The 22,540-nt window shown below is 38.2% G+C and overlaps 1 protein-coding gene across 4 annotated transcripts; it reads right to left on the bottom strand.

Moving 5' to 3' along the window:
- Positions 1-178: 178 nt before the first annotated feature.
- cdk11b (cyclin-dependent kinase 11B) lies at positions 179-22,503 on the bottom strand. Of its 4 annotated transcripts, none has more exons than XM_036578922.1 (19): positions 22,426-22,486; positions 20,732-20,859; positions 17,803-17,918; positions 16,987-17,114; positions 16,750-16,897; positions 15,292-15,479; positions 14,933-15,067; positions 12,525-12,620; positions 11,515-11,631; positions 10,105-10,176; positions 9,405-9,604; positions 9,006-9,218; positions 7,864-7,969; positions 7,631-7,752; positions 7,292-7,399; positions 6,952-7,068; positions 6,348-6,496; positions 2,599-2,788; positions 179-887 (listed from the first exon to the last, which is right to left on the bottom strand). In XM_036578922.1, the coding sequence occupies exons 2-19, from the start codon at positions 20,840-20,842 to the stop codon at positions 795-797; spliced, it is 2,409 nt and encodes an 802-aa protein (XP_036434815.1). In that variant the 5' UTR covers positions 20,843-20,859; positions 22,426-22,486; the 3' UTR covers positions 179-794. The 4 variants fall into 4 exon arrangements, with proteins under 4 accessions (XP_036434815.1, XP_036434813.1, XP_036434816.1 ...); XM_036578920.1 differs by having other exon boundaries at positions 230-887; positions 20,732-20,862; positions 22,426-22,503; XM_036578923.1 differs by having other exon boundaries at positions 230-887; positions 15,292-15,440; positions 20,732-20,862; positions 22,426-22,503.
- Positions 22,504-22,540: the final 37 nt, after the last annotated feature.

Genomic DNA, 22,540 nt, shown 5'->3' with positions numbered 1-22,540 from the left:
TTCTCTAATAAAATGGAGAAGCAGACAAAGATCTCTTGATTGTGCAGACTATGTGCAGTGCAAAGAATGACATCATTTTTGGACATCTGGTGCTGGGGCTGCTTTCAAGCCTGGTTGGCTATTTTCCCCCCCTCTTTCTTGTCGTTTCTGTTTTAAAACTCAGCTTTACTCCTCTTTAAATATGTTTGCAACATACCCAGAGGTTTCAGACTTCAGAAGTACAAGTGTATAAATAGACTTACGAATAGTTTTATTTCTCACAAAATTATGTCACCTGTGCCCGTCATTACAGTTATGGATCTAGCTTGTGTAGGAGGGAATGCAGGTGAATGGTCCCTCGTCAGTTGCATAAAACCAAGTTGGAAATTCCAAATCCATGAAACGCTGATGTGACGTAATATACTGAAAGCTAAAACTTTTACACAAAAATAAAGGAAACAGGAAACAGAAAGTGGTTCTATGAAGACTGCAAAAAGCATAAAGGAAAAAAAAGGAATAAAATGCGTTGACATCTGAAGCCAGAATCCCAATTTGGGCTTGTTTTTGATTATGAGTTAACGGCTTCTAACCGCTAGAAGAACATGAACATGAAGCAGTACGAAGTCTCTGAAGTTCTCCATCTCCCTGGAGAACAGTTTGCAAGAGTCTGTCTGTGTCTCACCAAGGCTCAGGGGAAAGATCATGGTCTGCTTTCAGTGAGTCTCTCTTGAATTGAGTCCTGGCGTTAGCGCCACAAAAACAGCAAGAATTCCCATTGCTCTGGCCTGGTACCTGAGTAGGGATGAGTCAAGGGTTCAGAACTTCAGACTGAATCCTGGGCCAGACTTGGACAGACCCTGGTTAGCCGTAGTCAGGTGGAAACCAGTGTCTTTTAGATCGTCGTCACCCTGGAAAGGACATGGAAATGAAAAAGATTTGTGAAACATAAAAGCAAATGAGAATTATGCCTAAACATGCATTCTGAATATTCAAGTTTCTCAAAATTTAAAGCAATTATTCAGCAAAAAAGTCTCAATGTTCCCTTTACTCCAAATGTAGATTAGCTGAGACATGTTTCATGGTTTACAATTTTAGTTTTACAGTGAAGCTGCAAGGCTAAAGTAACAAGGAATGGAAACTTTGATAACATCAAGAAGCCATCACATACTCGTTGGTATTTCTGAAAAAGTACTCGAATACTCTAATTCAGACTTAAAAAAACGAAAAACAATGGGTCTCATTCACCAACTGTTCTTAACAAGAAATTTCTTCTTAAAACCCACTTATGCAGTCTTCACGAAGATTTTGACATTCACCAATGTTTTCTTATTTGAAATTTGTTCTTAGTTAAAAACAGAATCTACACACTCAAGAGCACAAAAATGCAGTTTAAGAAAACATCATGAACCTGACAGACTTTTTCTTGGGACTTCCTCAGGAACAAATTTAAGAAAGACAGTTGTGAGTGAGGACCAATATTTACATGTCATAATTAACTATAATTTTAGGCGTTTGTTCATGCAGGACAAAATATATCCAGCAGGCAGCAACAATGTATTATTAGCCAGGCTGAAGTCCTACTGGTGACTGTAGCCCTCTCATTCAAAGATAGTTTTATGAGTCACTTACATAACCTAATAAAATAATTTTATGTATGTGTTACCATCATGGTTTTAGTGTAGTTGTTTTTATTTATTTTAGCAGGTTATTTAATATGGCTAATTCACTCTTTTAAATCATGAAAAACATCGAGGCCAACATACAGGCAGAGTTGAGCTCAGATATAGCTGGGTTGAACTCACTCATGCAGCTCTCTTCCACAGTGGCTAAAGTTAACTTCTCCCCCTCGCCTGACTTGTCTGCTTGAGAACACCCATGACACCAGCAGCGCTGGTGTTCCTCTCATCCACTCTCCACAACAAACAAGTTTAAGGCTGAGCTCCCCAGTTTTAGCACTGCACTCACTAAAGTCTAGTGAAACTTGGATAAGTATCACTATGCTTACATATTTAAGACGATTCATCCAGCTTGTCGTGCCTTTTTCCCTACGATTTCTTAGGTGTTTTTGCACTTTAAGAATAAAAGAACATTTCCAAATGCTTAACATGCAACCGAATCTGCCAACGTAATATATGAATACATGAGTATGAGAATCACTCTGGGTAGCCCTATTCTATACTGACTACCGCACACTCACCTTAAACGGTGTGTGTGGAGTAATCTTGCATACATGGATTAACTGTAGGACACTTTTTTATAAAGCAGAACAAGGTATGTTGCGTAGCTAAAAAGTAGTAGCAAGCATCTTGAACTCGAAATTGTGTCAATACTTTTGTCCATAACTAAACTTTGGATACCAAACATGCCTTGGCTGACTGACTGCATTCGAGGAAAACTGTGTAAATTGGATTTTTTGCTGAACTATTGCTTCAAACTCATTCGGTAAAAAATAGCTGAAAAAGCACTAAGTGGACTAAAATGATCAAGACCTCTGGCCTAAATAACTGACACTGATTTAAATCAGTTGAAGAACATTGTAAAAGAATGATGTTTCAGATTCTAAATGTACAGCAAGCTTTCCAGGCACAACATTGGCAGGGAGCTATGGTTTTTTCATACCAGCTGGCTGTAGCCCAGACCCCCCTCTGGGGGTCGAGGGCTGGTTCCTCTCTTCACCCGCTGTTGCTCACTCTTTGCCGGCCAAGTGGGGAACATGGATGGCTCGATGGGGAGCGGTGTTTCCCGGAAATACTCGTGCTTCAAGGCCTCGTCTGCACTGATCCGTTTGGCAGGACAGTAGGTAAGGAATCTGTGAGAGAGAAAGTAGATTTGATTTATTAAAGTGACAAAACGAGACTATGCAAAGCTGCCAACACTTCTGTTTTTCTTAGGTTTCTCTTTTATTTTAACCCCTTATCCAACAACCCACCTATACTGTAAAACAGCGGACTAAAAGTAAAATGCGCAAAGCTACTAGGTAGATTAGGCCATTATGTTTCTGTGTAATCTGGTAAACTACTCTACCAACAAGGACCCCCTGCCCTCCACGTCAACTCTTGCACCTTTATATCTGAGCAATATCAAACATCAGCAGGAACACCACTCATGGTTCAATGCAACCATTTGCTAGTTTAGTTCTGAACATTTAGACTTCATCAACTGAATTAAACTAGTACTTTTTTGTGTAATGCAGCAGTTTTGTTTATAAAAAAGTTAGCTGTCTAGGCTCCCGGGTAGCGCAGCCGTTAAAGTGTTGGCCCCATCATCAGGAGGTCGCCAGTTTGATCCCTGGTAATGCTACAGCCAGCCGAGGCCAGGAATCCAAAACAGCACAACTGGCCCAGTGAAGTTGGTGCCAAATCTGGACGTTGTTGATATATGGCTTCTGCTGTGCATAGTACAGTCTTAACTTATATTTGTGGATGCAGAGCTGAACAGTCTTCACTGACAACAGTTTGTCAAAGCATTCCCAAACTCATGTGATGGTGTCTATCACAGAGGCATGCTGGTTTTAATGGAGTGCCGTCTAAGGAAGGTCATGGGCATTCAGTTGTGGTTTTCAGCCTTGCCATTTATGCACAGAGATTCCCTGAATGTTTAATGACATTTCGCACCGCAGAGGGTGAAATACCATAAACCCTTGCAATCGCTCACTGAGGAGTATTGTTCCTAAACTGCTGGATTATTCGCTGACTAAGTGGCAAGCCTCAACCCACCCTTGCTTATAAAACATTACACCTTTCCCAAATATTTCTTTTATACCCAAATATGATTCCATCACCTGTTTTTTTTTTTAACAGGTTCTAGTCTTAAATTGCCTTAGAACATGTTGCGGAATCGCTTTCAGAATGAGCACACATTGACCAAAAAAAACAAAAAAACAAAACAAGGAAGCTGATAAGGTAAAATGTTAAATCTGTTTTCATTTAAATACGGATCAAAATGGATTCACAAATTACTGCTTTCAGTTTTTCACCAGCATTTCACAAAGCACCCCAGCATTTTTGAAATTAAGATTTGAATTACGGGTCTATATGGCCAAAAGCCATTTTTGTTTTTTTTTGCCCCCCCCACGCTCCCCTCATGTCAGCAATCTTTCTTAGCTTGTTCGCAGCACATTTTAGATCGTGAAAAAATGTGATTATCATTTTCCAAAATTGCTGAGAGCTCTGGGGAGAGATGAATGCTAGATATCTGCTAGAAACATGTTTGTTTATGCTTTTGACAGCTTATACAGACCTATAATAGTGAATCCAAATGTCGTCTCGGGAACAGTGGAAAATGAGCCGAAAAACAGATTTGTTTATAAATAAACTAAATGTTAGAAATGTTAACAACAGAAGACTGAAATATATGAGCAAATGACATCTACTAAAGCTACCCATAAAGCTAAAAACTAAAAGAAAGGGGTATTTTTCTGGTCTGGAGTGCAGCCTAGCATGTGTAATTTGGCTGCTGTTTCTGTCTGCCCTGTGTCTAACAGGCCAGGCAGACTCCTCAGCCAGAGAAGCTCCTGCTGCTCCAGACAGACCAAACACAAACTAACGGCATGTTCACCTGCTGACATACTGTATGCAGCACGACACACACACACACACACACACACACACACACACACACACACACACACACACGTGTGGTATTTGTAGCTAGGCTGTGATTTTCTACAGAGATATTTATGCTGAAAGGAGCCATACATTCAAAACGATAAGAACCTCACAAAGACACCTTATATAAACGGGTGTACCGATCTGTGTTGTGTGTGAGAGAAGAGACAATATAATGTATCTTAATCCCTATTCAAGCCAGATTTTATTTGTCTGGGGAGGTGCTATAATTACAGTAACTGCTGACAAGATCTGTGATTTTAATCCAGTACAAATCTGAAAATGTTCACATTTTTAAAAATCTGACAAGTAATGACTCCAGGAAGAATTACCTTCTGTAACTGGCTGAGCTCTTTCAGTAATAGTAGTCCTGTTTGAATTGACCTCATCCCAATGCAATAACAAAACCTGCTAATATACACAGCTGTGCAGCATATTGTTATTGTTACTGAATGTCACGCCTGTTGCATAACGCTGACTTGAACATCCAGGCTGTGACCTCTGAATCCAGGCTATCTGTTCTAATTTGGGGAAATTACACAGATACGCTATTCTGTATGAATCAGCCAGACAGATTCCCTACAGGTTACATTTCTGAACCTCCTCTGGTAAAACTAATTCAGCCTGAATAATGCTTTACTTTATTTTGCATGCGCGCATATTTCATTAAGACAAGCGTCACAGCAACCTAAGGCTGGCTTTAAACAGTGAAAATGTCATATAAACTAGTTGCATGCAACAATTTCTGTATGATATTAACACAAAGCAACTCAAAAAGTCACACAGAACACATTTGATTGCTCCACTGGTTTGCCAAGGTAGCAGTTTATATTTGTAAACATTTTTTTGTCCATCTGTATATAATCTGTCCAGCTGTCATTTCCATTCTTTTTTTCTTCTGTCCATCTATCTATGATTCTTTTCTTGTAACTTGTATACTCTGTTCTATGTATCTGTTCTTTGAAAATTAATGTTAAAGTAGATGTCACACTCATTGCAGAAGCATTGCAAGTTCACTGAGGACCGCATCTTGGTCTCCACTTCAATAATAATTTTCATCATCTTAGTTTGAAAGCAGTCTGCACTGTGTAAAATTAAGTTGCATCAGAAGAGGAGAAAATTAATAATTTAGCTAGGTATATCACGATAACAGCAGACTACCAAAGAATAAAGGGTAGCCCAAGCAGCACTTTGCTGTTACCGTTAGCTGGTTAGTTTAAATTAAATTCATGTCTATTTACTGTTTACTCAGTTAACTAACTAAATAAACTACCAACTCTTTGTTCACAATTTCTTGTTCACTGATCTGGCGTAATCAACCCTTTGAAACAATGTTATATGAAGTGATGTTTAATTGGCAGCACACCAATCAGGGTACAGCGCGCACTTTGTTTTGACCTGTTAGACATACCTACCCAGTGCAAGCAGACAGTTCAACGTCAAGTTTGGGAGTGCCTATTCCTATATAAACGATGGAAGAAACTCCTGACTCTAACCTAACTTTGTGTAAATAGATTACAATATAGAAATATGTACACATTAACAAATAATTAATCTTTTAGTACATTTGAAGGCAAATACTTTTGTACTTTTACTCAAGTGGAGGTCTAAAGGGAGGACTTCTACTTTTACTGGAGTAATATTTTACCTTGAGTATCTCTACCTTAACTCAAGTACATGGTTTGTATACTTCGTCCACCACTGCTAAACTTGCATGAAACCTTTCCTGTGTAAATTGAGACTAAGCAACTGAATACTTACTTGTTCATGAGGTCGAAGCCATGGTCAGACAGCAGTGCTCCAAAGCGCTTGCGCAGGTTGTTATAGGGGTACTCTGTAAAAGTCATCTTCTTCACTGCAGGCAATTCATTGTAGCCTGGCCAAATTTTCTCACTAGGAGAGCCTAGGTCCTACAATACAAGAAGAAAGAAATCACACACAGTCTCATACACGTAACACACAAATGGCTTTGTGAAGGTTTTGGGGCTCACTAAGTACTCAATGCAAATGTTAATAGTACACTAAATCTAAGAGAACAACACCAGACCTACATTAGACAGCTCGTCTAGCTGGGGTATACATGTTTGGGACTGTGCGTTGGCGTGATAAATGTACAAAAACTGGTTTGTGTTTACAAGAATAGGAAATTCCGTTATAAAACGTGTCCTGTGGTCAGATGAATCATCACAGTGATAAATGATGTACTCAAGTTGGACACATTTTTTTTCCTTTAGTTTTTATTTCCCCAGACTAATCCCATGCAATGACGGTGAAAAAGTAAATTCAGTAAACCATACCAATGTGGGACCATGTAAAAAATATGTTCTTTCCTTCTTCAAGTGCCATTATAAAGCATAAAGCTCACCTTAAATATTTTGTTGATTTGGTCAATCTCCGACTTGCCAGGGAAGAGTGGTTTCTGGGTGAGCAGTTCGCCAAATATGCAGCCCACTGACCACATGTCCACAGCAGTGGAGTACTCCTGTCAAGAAAAATTAAATCAAATCAATTTTTACTTTTTAACTTTCAGTAGACTGTCAGAGTATTCCCTGTTCTGAGCATTTTTTGGAAACAATGGATTTTCACATAAACAAAATAATAAAAATAACCAAGAGTTTAAACTTCTAGCACAGATTTTATTTATGTCCTATACTGTCTCACTGTTAAACACGCCTCTGAAGGTTGCTGCATGACCGCTCACTGACCTTTGCCCCCAAAAGCAGCTCTGGGCCACGGTACCATAGCGTGACCACCACCGGTGTGTAGGGTTTCAAGGGAGATCCATACTCTCGTGCCAGTCCAAAGTCTCCAATCTACAGAACACAGAAACCAGATATTTTTGTAGCTAAGGATGGTTTTCCTGATAAAGCCATGTCGAACAAAACAGTCTTTCATATTTTTGCCATGTAGGAGCAGTTTAGAAGAACATTTCCGAGTATTTATGAAGAACTTGATTAGATACAAGGTCTTCTAATACTTAATAAACAAGTAATTAATAAATTGAAAATTCTGAAGCTGTTTTTTTGATAGAACCAGAGTGATACCTTTAATATGCCTTTGTGGCTGAGCAACAGGTTAGAGGTCTTGAGGTCGCGATGTAGGATCCAGTTGTCATGGAGATGCCGAACTCCTCTCAACAGCTGAATCATTAGCGTCTTTACTTCACCTAAAAGGAGACAATTTATTTATTTATTAATAAAACTTTACATGCACATTAATAGGCCACGAACCGAATAAAAGTTTTGTAAGAATGCTGATTAAAAATTATGTACTTTACCTGGGAGGAAGGGCTGTTTCATGGTTTCCATTAGGCTCTTTAGGTCATGCTCTACGTAGTTCATCACTATGTAGATCTTATCCATATTACTGCCCACAACGATCTCCTACAAGAATATTGGTAAGAAAAGACATAGGTTATTAAAAGCATCACAACAATACCTACAGCTCACTCATGGAACAACTACAGTAACTCTAACCAGAAAATATATTTATGTGATTAAATAATACTTTACTCAGTACTTCCTGGAAAAAGTATTCTTTATTACTTTATTATATATTACTTTTACATTACTCCGTAAAATCCATTCATATCTGTACCAACAGTAAAGTACAAGAGAAAACCCAGTAATCATTCTCAGTCATTTATTGGGACAGGCACATCACCATTGGTACCTTTACTCTAAACACAGTTATAACAAAAATTTTGTACAACCAGTGCTGTGTGAAAACCGAAAAACCAGCCACTAGAATCCATTCAAAAACAGCTGCCTCAAAATGAAACCTCTATGAATAGGAATATAGAGCCGTTTTTGAATGAAAATCTTGTTTGGCCTGTTCAGTTAAGGTCGGCGTTCTCTTTAGCCATCAGTTTCATATTAGCGTGATTAGATTACTTCAACATTTGCTGAGCTTCCCAGCTCGCAGTGAGCTGGTCACTTTTAAATGCAACTCACGCAGTCAGCTGTCACAAGCAATTCATGTAAATTGTGTACAAGGACAGGCATGAATAATACAGACAGATAATGTAATTCTTTTTGAGTCAAAATTATGTGATTAAAAGAATTTAAACTGTATTATGTTACACTACTTACAGAAAAAAGTAATCACATTACTGTAACCCAAGGGTGCACAACTCCAGTCCTGGAGGGCTGGTGTCCAGCACAGTTTAGTAGTTGTTCGGCTCAAACACACCCACTAAACCTGGTAATTAGCAGATGAGTTGGATTAGCTGTATATGTGTAGGGAAGTCACCAAACTGTGCTGGACACCAGCCCTCCAGGACCAGACATGTGCACCCCTGCTGTAATGCGTTACTCCGTACAGCGATATCCCAACAGTGAGTAACAAATAAAAACAAATGTTGCAGATTTTCATCACCTGATGCAGGCAAGTAGAAAACATACGGTTTAAATAACTCACCCTAACAGTGACTATGTTGGGGTGCTGGGCCTTCAGGATGGTGTTGATCTCTCGAAGAGAAGTGATGGGAAATCCTTCCTTCTCTTTCTCCATCTTTAACCTCTTGAGGGCCACGATTTCATCTGTCTTTTTGTCCTTGGCTCTGTAGACCACTCCATATGTGCCTTCCTCTATACGGTTCAAACACTGGAATTCCTCCACACTACGACAGCCCTAAATGCAAAGCAGAAATGCGACACTTAGTGTTATATTAGACAGCAGATTATAAAGTTCTATTAAGTTGGCATTTAAATGCCTTTTAAATTTGATTAATATAAAGAACACACAGCACACAGTTGAACACAAACATTTTTACGGCTTTATATGATATGAATATGACATGACAGTCCAGCTGTGTACCTGTAAAGCTGGGAGATATTTGGGAAGCTCTTTCTTCAGTTCTACAGGTGAGACAGGAGGCGAGTCTGGGATATAATTTTCTTCTGGTGTGGCAGATTGAGAATGAGACTGAGGGGTCCCGTCTCCCCCTTCTTCTCCTTCCTCTCCCTCTTCCTCCTCACCACTCTCCTCCGAGTCATGATCAAAGCGCGACTCTGGGACTGAAGAGGAAAAAGGCAAAGAAATCAGACCAAACTGTTTGTAGCAATCGGGATACTTGTGTAGGGTTGGATAGAAAGAGCATTCTAGCATTCCTCATAGCTAACTAACACAAAACATCATTTTTGACCTACCAAGCAATATTGGAGAATCTGGATTACATAAAATACTATGGAAAGACTGTTCTACTTTAAAATGCAGCAGTTAGAGTACAACAAAATATAAAACGGAAGTATATAACGTATGTTGGAACATCACACTGCATTATCTACTACCAATTTTGAAAATTCTCTATTAAATGTCATTAAATGTATAATTTTTGTTCATATCTTTATCTGCATTTTTAGGCTTCTCTTACCACATTGTGATAAAATGTTTGCCTACTTTACCATGTTTCTTTATGTAGGCATAAAGTTAGATGACTATGAAAAGCCCACAAATCCCATAAGCTTTAAAGCTGAATTTAGTCAAATTGAGCCTGGTTGTGCAAGACCATCCTTACCAGCAGGAATGTGGTGACCATTCTCTCTCTCTTCTTCCTCCCCTTCTGATTGCTCCTCATCACTAATGTCATCTACAGAAAGAAAGAGGAAAAAAAACAGGGCAACTCTTAACCAAATCAGTTATTATTATGTTTAAGGCTGAACATACACACGATTCTACATTAAAAGTTTAAACTGTAACCTGTCATATTTGCTAGATCACTTAATTATGCTGTGATGATACATATTACACTGGTTTGAGATAAACTGATCCAACACAGTAAATAAAAGCTATTCATTGTCACCATGATTAGCATGCCAGTATCTTTCAATGAGAGCCAACAAAAATCCATATGTAAATAAGGTCATACACACTAAACACTAACAACTTCTCAGAAACAAACAAATTTTAAGAAAAGAAACGCTGACAAATAATAGTAAATTGTTTAACAAAGATGCTTTTAACTTTTAATCAAAGAAGAAATTATTTTTATCAGAAAATGTTTTACTATAAAATGTACATATTATTTTAGCATATATGATTAAAACTTTAAATTAAATAATTCAGTAATAAGAATAACTCAAGCCTTTTTCCAAATTATTGTAAGTACAGTATTAATTTTTATACATACCATCAAAGAACACTTTCATTTCCTATTTTTACTCATTTTTCTTATTTTTCTTTGATCTCAGGAATTTAATTTACACATTGGGAAATGCAACATTTTAAGTAGTATTAATTTCCTTGATAACAGGAATTTGATTTGCAAATGCGAAAAATTAAACATCAACTAGTAAAAATTTCATTTTAATTTAAAATGAATTCCTTTGTAAAATTCATTCTAAATTAAAAAACAGTATTAGAATATAAAAATTCTTGCAATAAAATCAATTCAAACATGTAATTAGATGCACCTACTTCTCACACACAGGAGGAGGATTCTCCAAACACTGAATTTGAAGCAAGAATAAGAGGCTGTTTTAAGCACAGCGCTAGTTTTAAGCACAGTGCTAGCCCATTGCTGCACTCCTCCGGAAAGTCTTTACATTAGATGTTGGAACACTGCTGTGAGGATCTGATTTGATTCAGCCACAAGAACATTAGTCAGGGCAGGTACAGATATTGGAAAGACATTAGAAGGAGTTCCACCACTCCAGAGAATGCAGTCCCACTTCTCCACAGCTCAATGCTGGGGGCCTTTATGGCCTTTATGCCCTTTAGCTGACATCTGGCATTGGGCATGGTGACCTTAGGCTCATGTGCGGCTGCTCCAGAGTGTTCCATTCTAATGACAATGCTTTTCTCTGGAGACTATACAAGCTCTCTGCAAGCAATTAAAGCCTGTGTCAGCAATGGGTGCAACTTAAAAGTTGTGTCTGTATACTTCTGAAAATACAGGGTTTGTTAAACCGGCTAGAAGGACACCAACCTGCACTCTGATCAGATCCTGAGTCTGAGCCTGACTCTCCCTCTTCGTCTCCTTCACTCTGGCTGCTGGACTCCTCTTCTTCATCGTCATCCTCATCCTCCGAACCAGAACCTGAACCTTTTATTACAAAAGTTATGAAATTAAGGGACGGTGGACAACAAAAATAAAATCAACTTGTACTAATGATGATGATGATGATGATACTGCTACTACTACTAATAATAATAATAATGATGAAGACGATGAGTATTCTGAGCACAGTAAAGACCTATGCATGCATGTTGTAGGGCGGCGTATACATTTGGGTGTTTTACATCTGCATTAGCCTGTAACATTTATGGTTATGGATGTGGTCATTCATTACTGAAGACAGCTTAGCAGTTGCTGTAATTGGCATAGCATTTAGTATCACGTCACTGTGTACATCACATTCATGCCGTTTAAAATTTCAGCACCCCAAATTTAAAAATCATCCTTAAAGGGCTCATATTATGGAAAACCTAAATTCTAATTATTTTTTTTTAATGAAAATATTTGATGTAGCATATAAACAAACACAGTTACAGATTCAAAATGTTATCCAATTCATGCAGTGCAAACATAGAAACCAACGAAATGGAGCCCAAACAGTCCAAACATGGAGACTTTGCTGCATAAATAGTTTTGAATTCATTGTTTTTGTGATGTCACAAAAACTAGCACACTTACATATATCGGCCTATTTAAAGCAGTTTAGCTCTGCACATTCACACTGAGGTTATAAAGAGTGTTTGAGCCCGCACTGCTTTGCGAACAAGATACAATACTGGGCAGCCAATCAGAAGTGAGCTCATTTAAAAATACCATTTAAAAAAAATAAATAAAACTAAAAAGCATAGTAACAAAAAAGCCCGCTTAGTTCTATAACCACGTTATATGTGAATCTCAGAGGCAAAAACAAAGAACATAAAAACATAAGATTTGGGTACAGACAAAACCTATGTGCACTTGTGTGCGTGTTTGGTTCTTACCTATAGAGGACTCTGCTGTACTGGTCTTTCTCTCACTGTCACTGATGTCCTGAAGATCAGAGAGTAAATCTCTTCCCTCTGGCTTCTCTTCTTTCACTGAGGGGAAAAAAAAAAACATTCTTCTTAAAACCAATTACAATGCTATGTTTTCCATTACACATGAGCTTAAAGTGTCTGTAATGTTACATAACACTTATTCACCATACAGCAAACGCTTATCACTTTTACAGTGACCTCGCAAATAAAAAAAGGTGAAGGAAACTGGGTGATATAATAGCCTCTGTGCAGCAGACCACAGGACATACCCCGCCAGTGAGGGAACGCTAATGGCTAGCACACACCACTAAAAGTGTCTTATTACCACACAAGCTGTCCTAGACTGGCCTATTAAGACTTGTAGGAAAAACTCTGGCTGAACTTCATTTTACAGTGTGGAAATAACCTGGTATGTACAAACAGATTACATCTACGAAGATAACGATAATATCTTATTAGTGTCTGTGACAGTAAAAAAAATTAAAAGCACAAAGAAGCAAATTACTGTGATATTTACTACTTTCGGAACACTCAAAATAACAGTAAGATTGCCCTGATTTGATCCAGGCATATTTCAACCCTTACAGGTTCACAATGTTATATATCAAAGAAGGTTGCACATAAAAGAAATCTCGGGAATTCATGCGACTTTTTCTTTTCCAAGAAGGGTAGCACTGTGCTGTTCCAATGAGGGCTCTGGTGCAATTCTATCCCTTTTCAGAAGCTTTGTAAAACAGCCTTGAACTGCTCTATTTTTGGAGACTGTATAAAATGAATCCATAATGACAAATCCAACACTGAATGTCTTCTGTGATTATTTATTAATTTCTCTTTGTTGAAAAGAGTTATTGTTGAGTTAGCATGGCTGTTAGCCACCCACTGATGCCTTGGGTTAAGTCTGTCAATCCAGACAGGCTGTGCTCCTGACTTGTCAACAATCAGAGGCTGTGTTCCTTATTAGTCGACGCTAACACTGCTCTTCTGGGCAAAATAAAAGTGTAACCCTGTAAGGGTTAACGGATCTGGAATCGGCTGTATGAAGCACAATCTAATTCTGATCCTCTGTTTATCTGCGGCCTACTTATTCCATTTAGAGGCCCCATAAATGAAACACAGGTCAGCAGTAAGGGCTCATTCATAGCCAAGTGAAAGGAGCAGTCTACTTTGCACATTAGAGCATTAGAACATTATTCAAAACACTACAAAATGTTTTTAAGCATAAATATCAATATACGAAATATCACTATATAACACCATTTTAAAGTGTCTGGCAGCCAAAACCATCAGATCAGTCAATCAAATTAAATCAGTAAAGCATAAGAAAGTACTAAACACACTATAAAATTGTCATTACAGTAGTTTGTATAAAATAAATCTAACTAGATCATGAAAAACAACAGGATGTGACATCCTTAACTGTAAGCATTGCATTTCTTTATGTACGTATGACATAAAAACCTCATTAGCAAAGCCTGGACTTGACAACTGCTCATAGGTTAAAACAAGCCAAACTTTTCAGACTATCTGTGGTTTATCAGAGCTCATGGAGTTATAATCTGCAAAATCACGTCTGGAGAAACATCCGCATAAAACCAAAATGGAGAGTTTATTTGGATCTAAGACCTGCCGTGGAAACTATGTTGCCTGAATCCCTTTTCAATGATGTAATCAATGATGTAACCTAATAATATAAATATATAACGTTATATCGTTGAAAGGCTAAAGGAATGAGATGGAAACAACTACAGAACTAAGGCATTAAAAGGGGGTCTAGAGTAAACTTAAGCTCCTGCATAAAATCATGTGGTTTAGTGGTCTACTAGGTCTTTTTATATTTCATTTAAATGACATAAGAAAAAAAGTATAATGCCTGGCTACTGTTTATCTTTCTAGGTTTCCAGTTAGTGCGACATAGGATTCCTTTCACAGTATCACACTGCATTAGGGCGGATGGAATCTACTTAGATCATCCTGCTCTTAATTATTCTGGCATAGAGCTCTGATGTCAGTAAAGCCCTTTGTCTGAAATTTAGGCTAAAATAGGCCTACAAAAGCACAACAAGGTAGAGTAGGCACCAGCAGCACTGTATCAGTAAGCCACATCTTAACTGGTGCATCTATGTACACACTTGACGTAGACAGTTTGATGTCATTTGGTTCATTATATGCTATATGTGCACCATGAGGTAAAAACATTTTGACCTATACTATTGTGGTTAACCTTATGATAGTAAGTAAAGTCAAGTCAAATGTTTGCAGTCTGCTTTTGAATATATTTATTTTAGCCATTCATGTGTACCATTCATCTACTGGGTCTACTCAGGGAACAGATATTATAATGGTAACCTTTTAGTTGGCTATGCTTAACTCGCCTGCCCGACGCTGTTCACTACTCTCTGGTCTTTGTTCTCTCTGCTGACGAACAGGGCTCCGGCTACGACTGCGGTGCCGAGGCTTGGCTTTGTCTCCGTACTCCTCTGTAGCACCCCGGTGGTGAGAGGGGGGGCCTACGGACAGAACAACAGAGTGCTGTTGAATAAACTAATAGGGCCAACATTACTAAATTACTAATAAAATTATATATCATTTTGATATTGGGGGCTTAAGGTCAAGCAATGTTACTTAAAACTCACAGCTCTCCTTTAAACCAGACTTCATCACATATAACTCCATACTTTCACACTATGGAGCTACATTATCCTCAGTGCTCTTCCCTAAAGCATATACGCACCTTCTCGCCGTGCTTCCCGTTCTTTGCGCCGTTCCTCAGCTCTCCTCTCTCTCTCCTTCTGCTCGCGCTGCTCCCTCTGTTCCTTCTGCTGCTGTTCGCGGAGCTTCCTCTCTCTCTCCCGTTGGCGCTCCAGCTGCTCCAGTCGGTCCCTGCAGGCCGGGGGAAACGGGGGAAGCCGATCAGCAGATCTCCACGAGCCCCAAACATCCACACAGGCAAGGTTAGTACCAGCCAGGCCTAGCCTTGGCTGTTCAGTCAAGAAAGGATACTCACTCACATCAAACATTCTGAATGGCCCAATACTTGGAACCAGCGATTTAACTAAATGTTTAGCACATTAAACTATCAGTCAGTAATAAAAGTGTTCCATAGTACAGTGTTTATCAATCCAGTCCTAGGGGCCCTCCTGGTGGTTCTACACATAAACAAAAATGTGGAACCATCAGGGGGGCCCCAGGCACTAGGTTGCGAAACACTGCCCTAATCGATACAGCAAGGTCATTTTTACATCCATGTTATAGCACCCCCTGTAGACAACAGTCCATTAAAATCAATTTCACACTAAGCTTAGTGAAGACTGGACCAAAGCATTCAGGAGTTACAGCTTTTATAGCCATAAAAGTCAATTCCACATTTGATTCATTTATGACGGCATGACATTTCTTTAGGCAGTTTAGTCTCCAGAGATTCTTTTGAGTCTATTTTTGGTGCCAACTACAAGAACAGCCTAGTGGCAGTTTATAAAAAGTACATTCTGCTTAAAAGGGCAGACTATACAGACAGCAGACATAAATACCAGTTTGGGCTCAACCTGTCTCCCTTCAACAATGTTGAATTTATGAGGCACAATTAAAAACGCATTATTCAAAGTTTGCCTTCTTTTATCACTACCTGGATGAGTAAAGAAAAGGGCGAGTTGTGCAGCTTTGACATAGATTTTTATCTAAAGTAAGTATAAGTAATTATACATTTCACAAGTCTTTCTTTTTAAAGAATTTAATTAAAATAGCATGCTTAAGGGTCATAAGGCTTTCATAATGTTAATGAAAGAAAAAAAAGCGCATTATTGTATCTGCAAGATCCTACTCAATGTATCAATATTTGTTTTACAGCTTTTATAACAGTATAAATTCATTTTAAACAGGATCATCAATTGTTCCACCCAAAAAATGTGAAGTGACACTACCATACATTAAATATATGTATATTCACAAACTGGCCACTTCATTAAGTATGCCTTCTTAATATCTATACTCAAGGTTACTTTGTTGAGCATGTCAGAATAAAGTATCTTTTGGTCATGCCGTGTGACATCTATGAAAATCAGATTTTACTGTGTTTTTCAATGAGCTGAATACTTTTAAAGCTGATCTATTTTGCAGCATGTCACATATATATGAAATGTACGTATAGCAGAAACAGAATAATAGAAAAGTGTGTGCGTGTTTCTGAAATCACCTCTCTCTGCGGGAGTGGGCCCTGGCCTGATCACGGCGTTTCTGTCTTTCATAGTCTCTCCGAGCCTTGTTGTCCTCTTGCCACTGTCGTTTCCGCCTCTCATTCTCCCTTTCTTTCTCTTTGTCTTTCGTGCGCATGTGTTTTCCAGCTTTGGAAAGATAATTCCCAGTCATACAATTGAAAAAATAATCTGAATAAAAACTACCTAGCAGTTCAAAGTCAAAGTGCAGTCATTACCTCCTTCTGTGGAGTGGCTCCGGTGCCTCCTCTTATCCTTCCGCTTCTCTTCTTTCCTGTGATATGACTTGTCCTTTCTCGCCATCTGCTGTGGGGGCTTTATAGCCAGGGATTCATCTTCCTCTCCTCTGGAAACAAAATCAGGCAGAGCAGGTTACGTGCATCGTCTGACGATATGAACAGATTCCATTAGATATTAAACACAGGCCCTATGTGCAATCAAAGATTGAGCAATAGATAGCACCATGTCATAACAGCGCACAGTAGTGGGGATGGGGATTCTTTTGCAATTGGAACATGTACATTTTTAAAATAAGCAGTATTCAAAAGAATTTTATATTTTATGTATAAACAAAAAATTAACACAGAATTGTACATTAATTTGTTTTCAGCTAGCATAACAGATCATTCCAGTGAGCAATCCTTTGAAATTAGTTATTTTTGTGCATTGTTTGTTATTTGTTATTTAAAATACTAAAAATTATAGAACAATGTCTTGCGTCACATAAAACCTAAACTGAGTAGTTTGTCTTTTTTATTAGAAATATTTTTATATACAGCTCTATGTAGATGTGACCAGTAACAACTTTGTGTCCTGACGCTCTGACTCAAAACGTATAATACTTCACTTCCATTTAGTTTTCTTAGTTCCAAACTATACATTCCTTTTTCACGTGTCTGATCAAGTGAACGAATACTAAGATTAGCGTGGATCTCCATATATTCAAATATCCATGCCCATCCCTCCACCGTAGTAGTAAAAAAGGGGATATGTGGCTCACAGCTGGTAGAAGAAAAACAGTTCTGCTTCAATACCTGTCTTCAGTGGAGTCTTCTCGCATATATGGAGAGTTACGTATTGTTATTTCCATTCTGTGGTCCCGCAGCTCTCCTTCCTCCGGAGTGTCCCGTTTGGATTCCCGATCATCCGTCTGTCCAAAGTGAAAGAAAGGTACTCAGCTACTCCAGTAAAAATCAACACTGACATAAGAAAACTGCTTATAATGTAGAAAAAAGTTATTACCCAACATACAGTGTACAAAACATGAGAGGTGCATGCTTTTTCCTTGAAATTCTTGAAAAGACTAATTACATCAGGGCCCTTACTCATCAAAGATGCACAGGTCAAATCTGATCGTAAAATGACTTTTGTTATTCAACTTTTGTGTATGTGTAGGATGTCTGGTAGGAGTGTGTGTAAATTTGAGCATAAGCATTTTAAAAGCCTGAAAAAGATGTGCTTAATTTGCAATTGCAAAAAAACAAAACCGTTATCAACATCATCTCTAATACTGCAATAAGAACATACCACTTATACCAATAATTTGTGCAGTCCAGTAGGAAAGTAATTTTTTTTTTACATGCGCATTGATATAAACAAATGCTGCAAATGTTCCATGTTTCATTTAAAGACTTAGTGTGCTTGTGTTTTATTCTAATTCCACTAAAAAAAATAGCTAATATAGAAGCATCTCATACACTGTAATAACACAGCATTAAATATATTATTGTAGGAAAATAATCACACCACACAATCACATCAATCTACAGTCTTAAAAAACTATAACTAAAGACATTCAGTTTATTTCACAATTAATTCTTTCCAGTCATTGTAATTTCAGCAGTTTGGTCAGTAGAGGGAGCAGTGCACTCACTGCTTGACCTCAAACTCCACTTACCAGCACAGCCATTGGTTCAGGAGCTGCTAAAGCTGTCATTTTACAGGCTTCCCACCAAAACAAAATTTGGTGTGCTGGTAAGCTGGCGCTGAATTTTACACAATGAAGCTGATCTATCATTTGTGCTTCAATCTCCATTTTTATTTCTACGTTGTACAAAAGTTTTATAAAATCAGGTTTTTTACGTCATTAAAAGGGGTCAAATCTGCGCTCTTGCTTATGCTTTGATGAATAAGGGCCCAGAGTTTCTAACGTCTTGCAACTCCTGGCCCACACAACTGACCACAAAAGTTTTCACGAGCTGCAAGAGGATTTAACCAGTCCAAACTTTTCAAAGCAAGTAAACATAACACAATCAATGTAACCCATCAAAGTTTACTTCAATGTACATTCATGCACCATCATAAACATAAAAAAATTGCTAAAAATGTCGGTTTGTGCTCATTTATCCATGATGGTTGAATTCCATACAATTAAAAAGAGAAAGAAATATATCTACATGGCCAATCATTGAACATGGAATATTTTTTGATGTTTTTGATACTTCTCAAAGACGACTTGGACTGCACTTACTTGTGCTTTTAAACAAAGCACAAGTAAGTGTAGCAAAAACAAAAAAGGAAGATGAATGAGGAAGGGCAAACGCAGATATCATTCTGCAGAGCTGGAGAAGCAGTTAACATGAGCTGGCAGCTGACCAAAATTGTGATGTGAGGGCTTGAATTTCTGGCCTATACATTATAAAGACGCTCACACTCTTGCCAATGTTCGACAAGCTGCCGCTCCACAGTCCACTCCACATGTCTATTCACCTTTTCTTGTCTCTCACTCGCTATTGCCTGAAATCACTCGTTCAATTAGCTCACTGACCATCTCACACAACAGGACTTGTGAATGTTTTCTGTCATAATCAAATGTTTGAGAATATCGTAAGTCCTCCAAAGACTCCCATGCTCAATCTGTAGCAATTGCTTCCTAGCAAGCTCTCCTGGAAATTCACTACCTATTGTGAAAATCTGTGAGGAGAGGTAAATTGTGGGTAAAATTGAACTAAAAAAATCACACAGTGCATGCTTGGCTTCCAAGAAGTGCAATGCTGCAATGTCCTTTGTGTAGCAAGGGTAAGACACTTGTTGCCTCAGCAAGAGTGCTCATCTAGGACCTGTTCCTGTCAGTAAAGCCACATCCATATGAGAAGAATCTGATCATAGATCAGCACTCCTTCTGAGAGGCTTTGTGAATATGGGCCATTATGTTTATAGTAGCTCCACAATAAAAATAAAAACCTGAAAAATATATTACATCTTTAAAAAGGATACAGACTACCTAAAACATTTAAAAGTTCATTTAGAAACGCAATGTTTTACAGTGTCCTCATATTGTGTTTTCATTTAATATTTATGTGAAACCACAAAGGAGTCATATGCTAAGAAAATATAGAAAAATATATGCCAAAAGGGTTCAGATTTTCATTGTATAACTCAGATAAATACAAGTACACTGTCTAAATGAATCCGGCTGTAGGAATATATGAACATCAAACTAGCTGACCTAAAGCGAAATATTACAGCTCCATACTTTTATTTTGTAAGCAGTTCAACTCAATATGTGATTTAGATTTAGACTTATGGCAAACTTAAAATTAAAGGATGAAAAGATTATTTGGAGCAGAGCTTTTAAATTCTGCATGATACAAAAATATTGACTGATATATTTAATGGAAACTCTAAATTGTTTATCTATGTGTAAATACTGTTCTCTGCATAATTTGTGGAACTCGCACTCAAGTTTTTCACTCACCTGTGTCCCTGTACTCTTGTGATGTGACAATAAATCTGATTTGATTTGATTTGAAACGAGTTGAGATGGAATGACCCATACGGAAAGGTCAGCCACATAAAATACATTCAACAAATGCCTAAGCTCTAATGAAATAGGTGAAAAGATTTAGAAGTGATCTGTACACACAAAAAAAAAAGTTGGTCAACTCACAATGCCAAAGCAAGGACCTTTGGTGGCTACTTTTAAAAAACTATGCTGTAACTAAGGATCAAAACTCAACCTACGTTTTTCAGGCGCTTGGGGTCAGTCTTTTCTTCAAGCTCTCGTCTGCGTTTCTTCTCCTGCAAAATCTCATCAAGCGTTTTAACTTTCCAGGTCTCTTTTTCGTCCCCCATCAGCTCCAAGTCACCACCTACTGTAAGACAAGAGGAATGAACCAGTGGTGAATATCTTACGGAAAACTTTACACAGAAAAAAATAACTTCTAGCTGCCTTCTATTGTCAGTCTCAGTTCACAGTCAAAATCAAAAGCCACACCTTGCCTTTACCATCTCTGATGTACAAGCACACCTATTTCCCTATAATCAAGTGATGAAGAAATCTAATCAAAATCAACTGGGTAAGCCACTTTCTTGAAATTATCATTAATTAAATTCTTTATTATGCTTTCTCTGTTCCTTAACGATTCACAAAACTATACGTTTTTAAATAATAGTTAGCAAACAGCCTGACTGGATTAATTACACTCATCAACCAGTCCATCACACTATCAGATATCTCCACAATTTGTCTGTTAAGAGTAGTGGGTTATGCAAAGTGGTTAAGCATAAAATGGTTCTATATAGAACTTATGGCTCTAAGCAGAACCACTCCCTTTACTAAGGAACCCTTGAAGGACCATCTTTTATTTAACAGTGTAGTAAAATCTGTTTTCAGGTGACGATTTCAGAATACCTGGAGATCATGAACCTTTGTTGACTGGGTGTTCTAACAATTTGTCCTACCCATCGAGTGGTCCTACTGAGCATGCGCATATCATTACTACAGCGTAGTAAGAGCAGTAACTTAGCTTAATGTTTCAAACGTTAATTCAGTACAGATTCAGCTCAAAATTATTACTTACCCCATGATAAGGTGATTTACGCGATCAAAATATAATTATTCTTTTAATGCTTTTAACGTTTTCTGATAAGGAGATGTGAGCTATCAAATTATCCTACCTATAGATTTCAGTGCTGGTAGGATTTTGTGATTGAGTACTTTAGGCCATCAAAATATCCTACCTACAGTTTAATGTAGAGCGCTAAACGCTACCTAAAATATGCGGTACGGTAGGACATTTCGACAAGGTAGCACAAGTCGTCAAAACACCGGCTTTACCTATAGCTACTGTCACGGAATGTGAAGTTCTGTCCACAGAAGTAGATTCCAAACATAAATAGCTAGTAAACTTAACACAAACCGTAAAAACACCAAACCAACTGTAGCTAAAACATTAAAACGGGAGCCCGTTAAGACAGAAACAGGTTTGAGATAAAATTACACGAATTCATCACTTAAACTACAACCAGGTGCTCATTACAGACAACAGTCAGCTAACTACGGCTGAACGCAGCGCTTACGTTCACAGCTAGCCTGAGAAGCTGCTCGAATGTGGCGAGTTTTTGTCAAACTGTTAGTTGGACCTGACATTAGCTACTGTTACACAGCACTAACGGTCTGTTTGTTGAGCAGTGAGCTAATTTAGGGATGGAAAAGTACTTTTATTTTCTCCACCGCTACACTTAGCCGCACTAGCAAACGTGGTTTAGCTGTTAGCCGTTAGCTCCGTTAGTTATCAGTCTATTACGCGGACGGGCCGCTCGCTTTCCAGAGAATTCTGTGAGCGCCTAACTGACAACACATCAGGAGCACAGCCAGAAGCCGATTCAGAGTAAGTCGCTCACCGTTTTAAGAAATTTAAAAAGAATCTACAAACCTGAAATTGACTCGGCGCGTCTTTAAACCACCGGAAAAACAAATCTCTTCTTCTGCTTTCTGAAGAAGTACTTCCCAGTCAGAGCACCAGCGAGATAAATATCGCCATCTAGCGC

The sequence above is a fragment of the Colossoma macropomum genome, unplaced genomic scaffold, assembly GCF_904425465.1.
Source record: "Colossoma macropomum unplaced genomic scaffold, Colossoma_macropomum, whole genome shotgun sequence".
Lineage (NCBI taxonomy): Eukaryota > Metazoa > Chordata > Actinopteri > Characiformes > Serrasalmidae > Colossoma > Colossoma macropomum.
This window is presented reverse-complemented; position numbering and strand designations above follow the sequence as displayed.